Raw genomic sequence first — 15,929 nt, forward strand, 5'->3', positions numbered from 1 at the left:
GTTTGTATCCGCTGACAAGTTTTTCTTCAAATAAACAAAGAATCGTATTATTGGTTATTTAAACTACCCAAAATCTGCTTTTCATGGCAGTGCTACTTTTCTTTTTTTTTACTAGAACAGCGTAGCCGGATGTGACGTCTGAACCACATCAGCTTACGACCGCGTTGGGTAAGCTATCTGTGCACCATTTAGGCTTAAACGTTTGTCTGGTCTTTGAGTTAAACACAGAAAAAAACAAATATTTATTCGGTATGCTTGCTTGTATGTGTTTTAAGCAAAATGTATTTAGTCGAAACATACGGTTGCAAATTCATTCATATAACATCACTGTTAGCTTTAGCTTCCACGGCTAACGCTGCATCATTTACGCTAGCGTTAAACAAAATGGCCAGGAGTTTTAGTTAACTGTTGGTTGTATTTTTTGCCACAAAAACGTCGTTTTGTTTTCATTAATCTTCATTTATGTCTCCTTTTATTTAGTTTATTTGTCTTATGGTATGCTTATTACTTTCCTAAACCAATTTTCACTGCTAAAGTTAACGGTGATATTAGCTTAGCTTATAACACGCCTGCCAGAAAGCCACATCTTTGTAAATATTCGGACTCTTTTTGTACCATAACTCATGCTGAAACGTTAAAAAAAAACAGTATGTTACAATTGTGCTATTACATTATGTTTCTGGAGAGTCGCGGGAAGTTAGCAAATGGGTAGCTAACGTTCGGCGGGGAATGTCTAACCTAACGTCTTGTACCAATAAATGCTGTTGTTCTTTTCCAGATGTCTGGTTGATACAGAGATGAGCGGTGAGAACGTGAAGCTGTTTGTGGGAAACCTTCCTTTAGATGCTACTCAAGATGAACTAAATAAGCTTTTCGCTCCTTATGGAGAAATCGACACATGTTCTTTGCTCAGACAGTATGCGTTCGTGACCCTGAAAGGGGAGGGCGCAGCAGACAGGTATGTAACTGTCCATGATGTTTATTTGTAGCCAGAAATAGATTAGTGTTTTTGACTTGCCGAGATTTTAATAGACTGTTAAAAGTGCGGAAAGGCCATCAAGTTTCTTCCACCTTGGTTTAAATGTAAATTTTTAAAAAATATTTTAATTACAGATCAAATAATTTTAGGTAGGAAACTGTGAATGATCTCAATTATAGTCCGTGAAGACCCTTTTCTGGCATTGATCTACATTTAATTCTTAAATATATGCTTTAATTCAGTTTTGTTGTGTTATGCTGTGATTATCCTACAAACCCCTTGACTCGGGGAAACAACAAAGCAAGTGAAAATGAATTTTCCCCCAGTCAGCCAACCCTCTATTTACTCCTGACTCATTTAGTATGGAAATGTTTGTATAAACAGAGGTTTGGCTTAAAAATAGGAATTCCTGTAGTTTGCCAAAACCAGTTAACTGTTATGAAGCAAATTCTAAAAATTGTAGAATAATGTTGAAGTTCAGTAACCAGCAGGTTTAAAGGCACTGAAGTTAGATGTCAAAGCCGAAAACAGTAATATATTTTGAAAAACTTACAATTTGTTAATAAGTAGGTTAAGGATAAGGTGTTAAATATTAACATCCTTAAGGTACTTTAAGTAATTGAAAGGGAGTTAAATTGTTTTAATTAGTATTGGTTCAGAGTTAAATGTCTTGCCAAAGGACACATGGAAATGTACCAAGGAGGAGACTAGAACTGAACCAATAACTTCCCAATTAGCCATCACTGTTCCAAAGCTGCCCATAATTGTTTTAATTTTAGATTATATTTGGAAGATTTGTAGCTGCTAAAATAAGAAATGTGCATTTACAATTTTACTTGTAGTCAGACATTTTAAAAGGGGGAATATGGGCAGATTCCCTTGAGCGTTAGTGCGCTATAATCTCTTGAGTGTTTTGTTAATGAAATAGAAAATGCTTCTGTATAAGCACTTCTCCTGGTTGGGTGCTTATAACTAGCTTACTCAAGTGTTAAAATTAAATTATGATACAATTCAATTCTAATTAGTAATGACTGCAGGTCCCATGATCACAATAAGTAAGATGATTCATCTCATTTTGAAAAAGGCATTTTTATTGTTTCAGAGAACCACCTAGAAAATATTTTACTAAACCATAACTTACATTATTAATAAGAATACACAAACCATTTTAAATGTACATAATCTTTGCTGAGTTTGTCCAAAGTCAATATCAATGTTTGCTTTACTGTGAGTTTTGGTTTGTCTAGATGTCTCCTCTGATTTGTCCTGTGTTTGAAGTTCTGATGTTGGTTTCACTCCCTCAGGGCCATACGGCATCTGGATGGCAAAGAGTACAGAGGCAGGCCGCTGGTTGTTGAAGAGTCGCGTGCCCGTCCGCCTAACTCCATTAAAGTGTTTGTAGGAAACATCAGCGCAACGTGTTCAGCAGATGACCTCCACGGGCTTTTCTCAACCTTTGGAAGAGTTTTAGACTGTGATAAAGTCAAAGGTAAAGGTATATAAACCAGAATGGCTAATAATACTCAAAAGAAATACAGAAATAGTCAAACATTTGTGTCCTGTAAGCTGATGGCCGCAAAATTTGTTTTGCAGCAAGATTATGCTCAAATGTTGGGTACGCCTTCGTGCATATGGAGAGGAAGGAGGAGGCCCTGGCAGCTATCGAGGCTCTCAACGGGACCATGTTCAAGGGCCGTCAGCTGGCTGTGGAGCTTTCCAAAGCGCAACCTTTGATCAATCAGATCCCAGGGGGCGGAGATTCATCTGCAGGCGGAGGTGTTGCAACTGAAGATGGAGAATCTAGTTTTCTTTCTTTATTTTTAAAAAAAATAAAATACAACCTTTCACAGTTGTGGTCTTTGCTCCTTGCTTCCAGGTGGCAGAGAGGGTCTTCTTCCACGTCCTCCTCCGTCACTCGAACATCACCAGAGTCAAGCAGCTGTGCTAGCTGCTGCCGCTGCTGCAGCCGCTGGCCTGCCCATACAAGTAACTAAAATAATAAAACCAGCATTTTTAGTAATGGATAAAATCTAATAGTTAAATAACTGTACACCTTCCATTTCATTTTGATACCAATTAGTCAAGTCAGATTGGAGTTTCTTGTCTTTTTAATAATGTCTATATTTCTTCTTTCAGGTTCAACAAAGTGTCCATAACTCATTTTACAACACAACAACCTTTGACCCCACCTACGCTGCTCTCAAAGGCCTTACTAGTTCTAAGGGGGCCGATGGGGTGATATACGGTGCTCTTGCCAGCCAGGTGTATGGAGCCGTTGCTGACCAGGTCTACCAAGAACTGGCCCATCACAATCCTGCAGCTGAAGAGGCAGAGCAACCTGCTGTTCCAGATCCCACAACGCTCTTCGAAGCAGCAAGAGCCAAGTTCTTTCAGGAAGGACAGAAGGCGAGCTAACTTTTGTATTTAAACATGTTTTGCTAATACAAATTCTTAAAAAAAAAAACAGTTTGTCTAATTAATATTTTTTCATTAAATTTGAATTATAGGTTCTGGCAGAGCAGCAGGCGGGAAGAAAAGCAGCAGCAGCAGCTGCTACATCAGAAAACGAACGAGACCGCAGTCCAATCAGAGGAAACCGGGCCCCTCTTCTTCCAGACCCGGTTCCCGGTTCATTTGCTCAGATACGCCCCAAACGACGCACGCTGCTGCCGACGCCACCTGGAGTCTCTGAAGAAGCAGCACCTGCCACCACTACGTCTGAAGGGGCGGATCCTGTTGCTAGGTAACACATTCATTTACAGTGGAGTTTAAAGAAAATCAGATTTCTATCGTATTTGAAGTCATTATTTACTGTTTCCACATAACTGTTAACGCAGTGATGTGGTGAGGAAAAACATTTTACTGGAGACGCAACATGGAATGATGTACACTGCAAACACTAAATCTTATCAAGTAGTTTTGATTTAGTTTCTAGTGCAAATATTGTAGTACACTTGAAACAAGACAGAGCTAACATACAAGTAACTTGTCAGCAATAAATATTTTGTTTTAAGTCAATAATTTATTAATATTGATGAAAAATGACTAATTATTAGTTAAATAATCTGCCAGTGGAACAAGACGCCCATTATTTAACAGGTTTTTCCTTACAGGGTTGTGAGAAGTGCTGGTGATTACCTCCAGCAGTCACTGAGTGACAGGTTTGGTAGAACAATAAATGTTTCCGTATTGTAAGGAAAAATGTAATCCACTAGCAGATTATTTCACTTATAACTAGTTCTTTTCATCAATATTAAAGACTTATTAACTGAAAACAAGCTCCTGAAAAACTACTTGTAAGTTTGTTGTATTTCAAGTGTACTAAGATATTTGTACTAGAAACTAGACAAAAATACTTGGTAAGAAATTGTGTTTTTGATGTTTAAACTGGGAATAAATAATCTTACATTATCTAGGTCAAGCCAGAGATTTTTCCAAAGGTTCTTAAATTCATTAAATATTTTCAGTATTTTGTAAGAGATGAGCTTTTAGTTGTTGTTTTTTTCCCCCTGCTGTTTTGACTTATTACTCAACTTGGACTTGCTCTCTAGGTCATACTCAGAATACTACCAGCAAATGCATCAGTACCAACAGTATCAGCAGTACCAGCAACAGTATCAGTACCTCCAATACGCTTACACCAATCCTCCTCCACCACCGCCTCCTCCACCGGGCAGCGCTCAGACACAAGCCCCTCCCACCACCACCCCTGCACCACCAGGGACTTACTCAGCACCGCCAACTTACGCTTCGACAGACGCCTATGCAGCCCCAGGAACATACGCCGCTTCAGGAGGTTACGACGCGTCGTCGGGGACCTACGACACTTCATCTGGGAATTACAATGCTTCTTCAGGAAGCTACGACGCCTCGGCAGGATATGACACGTCTGGAGGCTACGGTGCATCGGGAGCATATGATTCATCTGGAGCTTACCCAGCAACGGCAAACTACTCCACATCCACACCGTATGAGCAGACACCCGCACACGGGCAACCCACGCCCCAGCGTCACGATTACCCTTACCACACGCCAGAACCCCCTTACCGATAGTCCCACCCCTCCCCCAACACACTCCATACACACTGCCAATGTGTGTGCTCACGTATATGTATTTACATGAGGGACAGTTTAAAAGGAAACTCGAACAGGAAGCCAGGTTGTATTCGAATGTGCTTTGCGTCTTAAGCATCGTTTCTTGGCTAAATGTTTTTCCCATTAATGACCAGTTAGCAAGAAGATCTTTAAACACATGGAGATAATTCGGCAACTTGAAACGGGGTATTGGTCAGCTTTCAAAGTTTCTTTTTAGGTGTTGTGGCAGAACTGGTTCCTAGTTGACTGTTGCCGGGGACAAGGTTAGGTTGGAGGACGAAGTTTAGCATTTTTACTTTGTTGCTGGATCAAGGCCCCTTTTATACTTTTCATAGTTTCTTTTCCACAGACTTGTTTTGTTTAAATGTTACTCAGTGGTTTCCTTAGGGGATCCAGAATGTTGCATTTTCCTCAATTACTTTGTCCAACCATTTATTAAATTGCCAGGGGAAGCTAAAGATAAAAATATAATTCAATCGGTCAACAATGATCAATAAAATGTCAAATGTTCTCTGAATATCAGTCCAAGACTGTACAAAAAACAGTTTTCTAACAGTTTCTAAAGATTTCTTGTCAGGGTTTTAGTCCAGAAAACTGTTCTAGTGTTGTGAGAGTGGTGGGTGACCTGAGCCCAAACCTTTGCAGAGTGTATAGCAATCCTTGGATTAACTGAGTTTTAAGGCGTTCTTTTTCTGTTTATTCAGATAACGATTGCTGCAGTTGATACTTCTGAGTAGAGACGACCAGTTAATCAACCCCAAATCAGAGTCAGTCAGGAGTTTTTGTCCTGTGACAGACAGGTCAGTTATCAGAAGTTACATTTTTTTTCACCCAAAGTTATAAATCCATTAAAACTTAAAATTCCCATTTACAGTCCATAAATCGACCAATGGCGTCTACTTTAATGCCCTCAGTCAGCTGAATAAAAATAAAATGGTTAGGGATTGTGCTTTAGTGTTTGTAATGAATTAATTTTTGTATTATTCATAACTACTACCTCTGTCAGATCCCTGGAGCACAAATTTTCTCCTTTGTGTTGTACATCTTAGAATAAAAAATGTGAATCAGCAGGTCAGAACGTATATTATAAAATTGGTGTTGAATATGAAAAGCTTGATGTTTTCCTAGCTGCAAATAATAGGAATTAAATGGCTTGAGAGGTAAATCTGACTTTTTGTTTTTGTTTTTTTACAGAGGAAAATCAAGGTGATACAGCTCACCGTGTAGCTTTATGAAAAAAAAAGTTTTGGCTGATGACGATTAGCTTCTGAGTTTTGCTTAATGAGCATTAATTTAAAAAAAATGCTGATATAATATTTTGGCTTAGTCCGCTGTTGGTTTGATGTTGCACAGAAGGACTCGTTTGGTTTGAAGTGCTTGCGTATCAGTCGGGTCCCGTCAGCTGTCTCAGCATCAAAAAGGGATTTGTGAAAATGAAAAATTGAGTAAAATTTAAATGGCTTGGTTAATTTGAACTTGTTTTCCAAAGGTGTTTACTTATTTTCCTTATATAAGACTGAAGTTTGGTAGTTGTAAAAACAAAAGAGATTGAATTTCATTGCAACTTGTATAACAAATTAGAAATGGGAAGCTGCTCATTTTGCTCCTGGGCTGATCTTGTAACTTCACAGTTTTGATCATTTGAGTTTTTTGGGCACAAAATGGTGCCGTCTGCCACAGGCTGTTTGACTTTGTCCCTCATTTTATGCCCACCAAAAGGGGGGCACTTGACAACTGATTATTTTAAAGTAAATTTCAAAATTCTGCTAAGGAAATGTGTTTGTAATATGACTTCATTAAAAATAATCTACCAGAAGCCACTTAGTTATTTCAGTTTGATCAGGGGTCATTTAAATAATAAATTGGTCAAACTGCAGACCAGAACCAACATAAATAGATGTATGTTGTAACACACAGATATTTTTAGATATTAACATGCAGTTTAATTCAATCAGACAAGCATATTTTCACTATCACAACGTACAGCCAATCAAAAGACCAATTCATTCCCCATTTTTCTTCACCAGACCGTTTACTTGTACAATAGGGTTCTGGTATTTTAGCTACTAAAGCATTAGATCAGACTCTTTGGACTCCATCCACAATTCACTTTCATTCTTTAGTAAAAATAGATTTAATACATTCACGTCATCGCATAATTTTGGACTGTTGTTTTTTGTTGTGTACATATTTGAATTTGCAAAAGCCAGGAGTAATGTCACTGAGCAAACAGTTATTTAAATTTTCTATTAGTAGCTATTTTTCCTTTTTTTTTCTCCTGTTGTCAGGTTCCCCTAGAAAACATCAGACCTATAAGGGAAATGTACACTTTGGTACGTATGTATTGTAGTGGTTTGAAGTTGAGATTGCAAAAATTGTTGACTACAGTCGTCTTTTGAGAGAGCTGTAGGATTATTTCCTCTGTTATATCCTGTGGTTTTATTCGGGTGTTGGCCGGGTGGAGAAGAGGCGATGTAGGAGTTGCTTCTGGATTGCTCCAGCGGCAGTGTGAAGGGCAGATTATTTTTTTCCTCTTGGCTGTTTTCACCAGAGCACACCTTTTTATTTTAAGTCAAAACAAGGATTTGTTTTTTTTTTCTGGAATCCCTATCAGTTAAATAACAACTTAACTCACCGCTTAAATCAAAATGGATTTTTTTCTTTTCTTTAACACATCAAAAGCAGACCAAACATGCTAATTTACTGTCGTCTCACAGTATCCATCTCGTTTTTCATGGGACACCTGAACTGACAGTTTTAGGTTCAAATGACACATAGCAACTCAACATTTCCACATTATTCCACCTTCTCCATGTGAACTGTTAGTTGCATGCATTGTTGTTGCTGCTGCTCCAGCCACCTTCTTCCTCTTGCTGATTATTGCAGCTAGAGTGGGAGGGAGCCAAACTGAGCCCTTGCCCTGGACGTACGCCGCACGCAGCTGTAGAGTGGGATGGGGGAAACAGCAGCGTTAGGCCTGAAACTGCTGTGGACGATGGGGGTGTCCCCCCACTAAAGGTAAACACTCAGACCACACACTCCTGCCCCAGCCCGAAACACGTGAACACACTCACAAGCACATATTTTTTGACTTAACAGCATCAGCTATGTCCATGCTCACTATTCCTTTTTTCCTGTCTTTGGGATTTTAACTTGTCAGGATACCTGGAATAATTTCCCCTGTCTTTTTTATTTCCTTTTCTTTTTTAATGGGAGAGAATCTTTTTTTTTTTTTCTCCTCTGGTTTTCCGGCTTAGATTTCTTCAAGCATACTGAGCGATACATTCCTGTTTCTGACTTGAAAAGTCACATAATTCTTTGAGGACATTTATACCACCTTTATATTTAATCTGACCGTTTTCAGCTGCCATTTTATTTTTACTGCTACCTGCCACTTAAAGAATACCAGGCAATCACAACCAGAACCAGATTTGGGACATTTCAGTGGGTTGGGATGTTTTAGGTTTAATAAATGTGACCTGGCGGCCACTTTGGGGTTAAGTGCCTTGATGAAGAGCCCTCCATTTCAGAGTTGAATAACCTGGCTCAGGATCGGTTGCTGGTTCGACGCTAGACTCCCCGTCTCCTAAAAACAACTTTTTTGATGCCACTTTCAACTTGTAAGAATGACAATGAACACGAATTCTACCATGTTGTTTTAAATTACATTTTGTCCTTTTTGTTCTTTGAAATGTTTCATTATCAATAAATGAATTGCAACCAAGCTGCATTATTTTTGTGTGTATATTTGTAAAGATTGTGCTTTGACAGGAATAACTCGGAGATGAACATCAGATGATGTTTTTATTAAATGTTCTTCCAAAAAAACATTTATCTATCTCTTTTTAGATAAAAAAAAAAAAAACTAAAAAAAACAATCCAAACCTGATGGTAATTTGATCGCTTTAATATTAAAAAAAAATTGCTGGAAGAAATTTAAACGAGAACCTACTCCCTGCAAGGAAGAGTTTGTCATAGACACTGCTGAGTTTCATGCACTCAGCAACAATGAACAGCTAACAAATGGACACAAGGGGGCCGGATGAGTGTATTGAATGCAGTATAAACAAATGGTATGCTGAGGTAATAAGATGACATAGTTTATGCATGTAAGTTAACATATAAAACCGATACAGAATGGGGAATCTACTCAGCAACATGAAAACGCAGCAGTTTCCAATAAAAGCAAGTCAGGTATCCAGCAGCCAGACAAATGGGGGAAGTCCAAAGTTATTTGCCTTTCAAACAAATCATGTAGAGTATTTGTCAAGTAGAAATATTCCTTTTATTGATATACTATCAACTAGGGTTGTATAGTCATCTGTTGCATACTAATAAAATTACATTTTATAATTTTTTACAAGGCAAAAATAATGGAATTGCTAAAAAAAATGTAAGAGTATTTTTATTGGATTGGTATTTTATTATGCTCACCTTTAGTTGAGCTCCTTTGACAGGAGCTACTAATTATTTTGAGAGGCTCAGTCAAAGTCCTGACTTGAAGTTGAAACGATCTGTAGAGGGACTTCACGATAAGTTTGTCCAACATTACTAGATCTTATACATGCAATGGCCACTTTATTAGGTACATTTGTTCAATGAAATGTTGGCAAAACAAGCGAGTCAATTGCAGGGCAGCAACTCGATGTATTTATGCATCTAGACATTTGAAGCGATTTGTTGAAGAAGAAAAGGGGAAAAAGTTGGCTTTGAATTTGGCATAATTGTTGGTGCCAGGTTGGGTTCCTGAGTATTTCAGGAAGTGCTGATCCTGGAATTTTCATGCACAACCCTCTCTTTGGTTAAAAACAAAAATATCCATCATGAGTTGTGATTGGACACAAAAAAGCCTTTGTGATGTCTGAGACGAACGGATTGACTGGTTTAAGGTGTTAGAAAGGCAAAAATAATTCAAATAGCTGCCTGTTAGGACACTGGCATACAGAATATCATCTCTGAACTTCAATGTGAAGAGTCACAGTAGCAGGAGACGACTTCTGTCAGCTCAGAACAGAAAAGTTGAAGCTACGATGAGGCATATTTTTGCCAAGAAGTGTTAAATTGATAGTTCTGAATGTTTACAGGGTGTACAACATTCTACTAGTAAGTTGTACCTAATAAAGTGGCTGGTGTGTGGTTGTCATTAGTTAGTATTTGATTTCGCTCATCTATAGTTATGCCCAAGATTACCTATACCCTTTGCAGATTTTAAAGTCATCTTAATTTTACCAACATATCTCCTCTGACTGAAAGTACGAATCATTTTGAGTGGCCCAGTCAAAGCCCTGACTTGAATTTGAAACTATCTGAAGAGTAAAGGAGGGTAAAGATGTACTCCAAGATAAATTGCTAAAAAAAAAAACAAAACAAAAAAACCTGAAATGTCCAAAAAGTTGGCCAGCAATCTTTTAAGAGATATGTTATTTCCTATAGCTAAAAAAAAGTCTTTGCTGAAGGAAAACAATGTTAAACTCAATAGTTAATGCTATTTTCCTGATTTGCTTTGTCTTCATTGTTAAAAGCAAACTGAAAGCTTCCAGTGAATCATTTCTGGAAACCACTGCATTGTGGAAGATGACTGGGATTTTGGTATTTGATGGTAGACAGGACGACACCCAAACACTTTGAAACACCACACAACGTGAACCAGACCAAACACGTGTTACAGTACTTTGAACCACAAACCTCCCAAGATACTGCTGGCTTGATATGAAAAAGGAGCGAGCATTCAAACACGTATTGAAAATAGCAACGCTTTAATAAAGAGCAATTTTTACAAGACTGCAATGTCTAGCTAGTTAGGTGGTAACCGGCATTGACATCCATGGCGTTTTAGAGATGCAGTCGTGGTAACTGGGTTTGAAGTTTGATGGGTTACTTGCAAGTTGCATTGATCCATGCGAGGCAACCTTCAAACAGTTACAGACCCTACATCGTAAAACAGCTGATGATGAATGTCAAGAGGTAAGTTTAAAAAAAAGAAGTCTCAATGAGCAAGTTCATTTTCCAAACACACCGGTAAGAGTGAGTTCACACTATGGTCATGCTTTTACCGGGCACACAAGCCAATAAAAAGACGACACATAATCATGCAAAAGAGACAGTTTAGTTTGTCTTTAGAAAATAAAAGAACCAAACCAAAAAAAAAAAATCCTTGGAGTTCTGATATCATCCATCCTTAGTGACCTTGGATAAGAAGCTGCGCTTTGATGATGACTTTGGTGCAAAAAATGTTCCTGTTTCAAAGAGGACAGACCCCGTCCTGTCCTCTTTTTTTCAATGAAGACACTCTTGGTATTGACCAGTTGTGATAGTTTACCCCTGACCCCTCCCGCCCACCCTCTTCCACCTTGAGATGGACACAAAGAGCACAAACATCGACCCAAGCCCACCCGCCCATCCCTGGATGATGACACCTTCAAAAATACAACCATTCAAACACAGATACAGCAATAAATTGTCCAACATACAGTAAGTCATCCAATGGGGGCTTTGATCACGTTCACAGAGAGAGCACGGCTAAAAACACATGAACAGCATTACCTATATACAGTGGGGACACGGTAACAGTCAGATCCCAGGGTGGGTTGAGTCGTGGAGCTGAATAACTCACTGAATAAAGCTTTCAGCTGAAGAAGAAGGACAAACCACTGGAACAAGAATGATGGAGGAGTGTAACAACAGCTGAACTCGTCAAATAGGTGAAACCTCACAACAAATGCCTGCTTGGTGATGATTTCTAACACAAGTCTCTGCTGGTAGTAGAGTCTTAGGTGCAGGGAGCCTGGTATCGGTTCATTTTTAACCTTTAATCACAGTACACTAACGTACTTTTGGTCTTCTCTGAAGATTTGGTTAGAAATAACCCGCCGTCTGAAGAGTTCAGTTTGACTGTACTCAGCAGGCGAACAATCCACCTACAGCTGATGTGTTGTACAGACTCAGACACTGTCACAAGAACACTCAATGCTAAGTTAGTACACACTACCATCTCGCTTAGAGACCCTCCATCTCTAACCGAGGAACATGACCCTGTTAATCTCTATGCGAAGGCATGTGCACACAAACACACAAAGTACATGTACATAGAACAGACACAATCAATAGAAAACGACTTCACCCCCAATCGATTATTGCCCCTTTTCACTGTACATCCCAGCAATGATTTTAAGGTTTTTGTGCAGCAGAGCATTGTTCCTTCTTCGAAGGTTTGTGCTATAAATATATGTATATATATATATCATCAGACTGTGTCTGTCTTGACCTTGGATCTGCCAGAAAATCCACATTAGCGTTTAATGCCTCATTAAGGCTCCTCGTCTCGGGCTGTCTGGATTGATCTGTGCGCCATCACTGCAGGCGTTAGCAGGGTTGTGATCAGAAGACTTTACCCTCGGCCGCTTTCTGATGGTTGGGTGTTCACTGGACTTCTCGCAACGACCTTAAGCTGTCCTGTTTGTATACGATAAGACTTCATGAACCCAAGTCTTCTCGGTAAAGGATGCACAAAGACTGAATTGCTTACCCCAAATCCAGTTTTTCTCAGGTGAACAAGACTTAAAATGTAACTAATTTAGGAGACAGAGAAAATTAAACAATTTCTGACTGGTTAGACTGAAAATCCCCTTCTATGTTTCACTATTAGAGCAGTACAGGTATACAAGAGAAGGTTAAAAAACAAGCAGGAAAAATGAAAAATAATTCTATACAGAGAAAACATGGACAAACAAATTACAGTGTTGAAGAAAGCTTCTAAACAGACTAAAGGTGTGAAAAAAGACAGTTAATGAGGTTTCACAATATCGCACAGTTGCAGAAGGGGAAACAAAGAAGGAAACAGTGTGTACAGTAAGTCCCCAAGTAGCAAAGTTAGTATGAGAGGTCTGTTTACATCCAAATGCAATAGCTGGGTCTGGCTCAGTGCTTTCATCGGTTAGTTCCAGTGCAGTAACACATTGGCACCCGGCAACATAGTCATGACATCAGGTACCAAAAGATAATTTACACACACACACACACACACACAAAGTTCAAACTCTAAAGCGCTACGTCCATTTACAACCACACAGGCATACCCAAAAAATCATTGTTTTACGCATTTAAGAACAAATGATCAAAGATGCTGCTCACTGAAATGTAGAAAAAAAGCTAACACCCGCAAGCATTCAAATCACTTGTGATTTCAAATGATGGTGACAAGCAATCAGGAACCAATCTTAACAAGATGCTAGAATCATCTAAGCAGAAACACACCCTTGGCAAAAGTTCACATTGAGTAAAGTGCCAGCAAATGATCGAATCAGAGAAAGAGATGTTTGCCCTCCAAGTTTGATTCAGATGTTGGATAGGGAGAGATGTGGGTAAGTTCCCATACTGGTTATTAACAGGAGGGGCGGCTCAGGAGAAGGTGAAGAACCTCCGTATAGCTGTCAGTCTCTGCTATGTCAGCATAGGCTGTGATTGCCATTAGAAGAGGCCAAACAAAGATAAGCTGGGCTGAACTGATGAGGAGGCTCCGATGCTCCATGGTTGTACTGGGTTAAAGACAGACAAATCAGTAGCCACATGGAGAATAGAGGGTGAAGTGACAATAAATTGACATCAGCATTTCATCTTCTATTAATCCTCCGCTCCGGTCCTCCAATCCCCTCGCCGTTCTTTCTTCCTCCTGCACTGGATTTGGTTCTGTACTTGTGTTTGCCATCAGCTCTTTCTTTTCCATCTTTCTCTTGCCTCTTCTCTTTCAGCTTTGCTGCTATGGTTACAACATCATCTCTACATGAAATGCATCTGCAGAAGGCAAAGAGGAGAAATGAGAGTAATTCAGTCCAACAAAACACCTCATCAGGCTTTCAGGCAACTATTGATATCGATAAACACATTCCTTGCTGCAGTGCCAGGAAAACGTGTAACATAACACATTTCTAAACATTTAGTCATTAGTCCCCATAAGCACTGCACCTGTTATTGCATCATTATAATAATGCATCACTGTTCTTGGTTTTTCAGGAGCTTGAATAAATACAAATTTTGTCGTACAAGCAAGGAATACAACATTAACATATATTCATGATCTGATTACTTTTATTTAACGTGTAAATTAATTTAATAATTGTTTATATTGTTATTTAGTGAACCCCTAGTGTTTACATGCATTAGGATGCTTCCACATAGTGAAAAAACTAATCTAGATTGATATTTGGTAGATTTGTGACAGTATATTTCATGATACTGAAATGATTTTGATACATTTATATCATAATGTAGCCTGAAACTGTAAAAACAGCATCTTTCTTGCACCTTTGAAACCTTAAAACACCTGCAAACAACATCGTTATTGCCACATTGTACTTGAACTCAGTGCCCTTTGTAAGGCTAAAATATGTTTTCAAATTTGTTCTTTTTTATATGAGAGGCAGAGTTTAAATTTTTGTGTCAGAGGAAATTTCTAGATAAGCTTTGGATGATGTTAAATTGCCTACAAGCTTATATTTCAGGGACTCTAAAGTAGCTCAACATATGCAGAGCATTTTTTTGACATTATCTAGACAAGTCTTCTCCCTACATTATTTTTTTCTCTGCAGTCTCAGCCGCTTTGTGTCTCAGTAGTTGGTGGATTATGTTGCATTTACATCATTGCACTGGTGTTTCTGTGTCTGTGTTACCTGTGTACCCGGGATGGGTCCAAAGGGATTGGTGGGTCTCAGGACAGGCTGGTTGTACATGACAGGCTGTGGGGGAATCATGGGAACACCCCCCATTTGATGACTCATCTGAGGAGGGAGCTGGTTAAAGCACAGGCGACAACAAGAGTTTTAGTATTTATTTATTTTTTTATGAACATGTTATTTCTGCAAGGTTCACAGTTATACTGTACCATTCCATACACAGGCACTTGGGGTGTCGTCATAGGAAAAGCCATTGGTGCTGGAGCCTGCAGAGGGAAAAATAAAAAAAAATCAATGCTGCTATTAGTTCTACAACTCTACATTCATGTAAAAAGTAGAATATGCTTTCTGATGAAGCTCTTTAGTATTTAGCAGGTATTTACTTTTTTTTAAATAAAAAAGTGTGCCATGACTCTGTAATACTCTCATCTTAAATGTCATGTTTTCACTAGAAGAAAATCATCATAAATATCAGGAATAAAGGAAAACAACAGTAAGATGGGGTTGATGTTACGGTGAAGTGTTGATTAAACTTACATATCCTGTATAGATCATCCCATTCTGTTGAGTTAGAGAGAAAAAAAGAGAAAATGTTGAATTCTGGCCCTTGTGCTCAAAGCTAAACTTGTGTCACTTCTTAAAATGTCCAAAAGTGCAGAAACCAGACCGTTGTCCATTACTCATGATAAAATCACTTCCACTTTGTATTCAGGTCTTGCCTCAGACTTTCTGAACCATTTCCTTACAAAACGAGCAGTTTGAGTAAAGAGCCTATCCGGTCCAAAAATTATGAAGATGAAACCAGATTGAATGGAAAAGACAGAGAGATAATAACTTGACGCACAAAGGCCAAAGATGGATAAGTGATGGTGTCCTTGATGGTTCAAGGCTCTGTCGAGAAGTAATTTCTGCTACTTATATTAAGAAAAAGTGGTAATACTTACTCAAGTATGCAGATGGTTGGGACTGTTCAGTGTGTATCATTAAATGAAATATTAGTAGTGCAGTCAAATAAAATTTATTTTTAAGATTTACTGTGTACCTGTAATATTTATTTTCCTGTGTCACAATCTTTAAAAGACAAAACGTAAGCAGAAATATTAGCCGTGTGGAAACGTTTTTGTCCATTCAGATTAAAGTTTTATTATGGCAGATTCTGTCATTTCATAACCATTGATTTCAAAATC

General features: G+C 38.6%; 1 protein-coding gene and 1 long non-coding RNA gene across 5 annotated transcripts; one reads left to right on the forward strand and one right to left on the reverse strand.

Moving 5' to 3' along the window:
- The first annotated feature begins 108 nt into the window (after positions 1-108).
- On the forward strand, positions 109-8,798 carry rbm14a (RNA binding motif protein 14a). Of its 4 annotated transcripts, XM_015023125.1 has the most exons (9): positions 109-168; positions 779-958; positions 2,284-2,474; positions 2,573-2,755; positions 2,856-2,965; positions 3,116-3,385; positions 3,487-3,722; positions 4,531-4,947; positions 7,961-8,798. In XM_015023125.1, the coding sequence occupies exons 2-9, from the start codon at positions 798-800 to the stop codon at positions 7,962-7,964; spliced, it is 1,572 nt and encodes a 523-aa protein (XP_014878611.1). In that variant the 5' UTR covers positions 109-168; positions 779-797; the 3' UTR covers positions 7,965-8,798. The 4 variants fall into 4 exon arrangements, with proteins under 4 accessions (XP_014878611.1, XP_014878594.1, XP_014878602.1 ...); XM_015023108.1 differs by having other exon boundaries at positions 4,531-8,798; XM_015023116.1 differs by having other exon boundaries at positions 2,284-2,468; positions 4,531-8,798.
- Positions 8,799-13,443: 4,645 nt separating this feature from the next.
- LOC106940395 (uncharacterized) lies at positions 13,444-15,894 on the reverse strand. Its single transcript, XR_001423082.1, has 4 exons — positions 15,280-15,894; positions 14,952-15,008; positions 14,740-14,859; positions 13,444-13,864 (listed from the first exon to the last, which is right to left on the reverse strand). It is a non-coding gene; the product is annotated as an uncharacterized LOC106940395 (long non-coding RNA).
- Between the last annotated feature and the right edge of the window lie 35 nt (positions 15,895-15,929).

This window comes from Poecilia latipinna, unplaced genomic scaffold (genome assembly GCF_001443285.1).
Source record: "Poecilia latipinna isolate Pla-1442-1.1 unplaced genomic scaffold, P_latipinna-1.0 Scaffold87, whole genome shotgun sequence".
Taxonomy (NCBI): Eukaryota; Metazoa; Chordata; class Actinopteri; order Cyprinodontiformes; family Poeciliidae; genus Poecilia; species Poecilia latipinna.

Coding starts and splice junctions, on each gene's coding strand:
- rbm14a (XM_015023108.1), top strand. CDS start 798: ATGAGCGGTGAGAACGTGAAGCTGTTTGTGGGAAACCTTCCTTTAGAT. Junction 3,386..3,486: donor TCTTTCAGGAAGGACAGAAG/GCGAGCTAACTT, acceptor TTTGAATTATAG/GTTCTGGCAGAGCAGCAGGC. Junction 3,723..4,530: donor GGGGCGGATCCTGTTGCTAG/GTAACACATTCA, acceptor CTTGCTCTCTAG/GTCATACTCAGAATACTACC.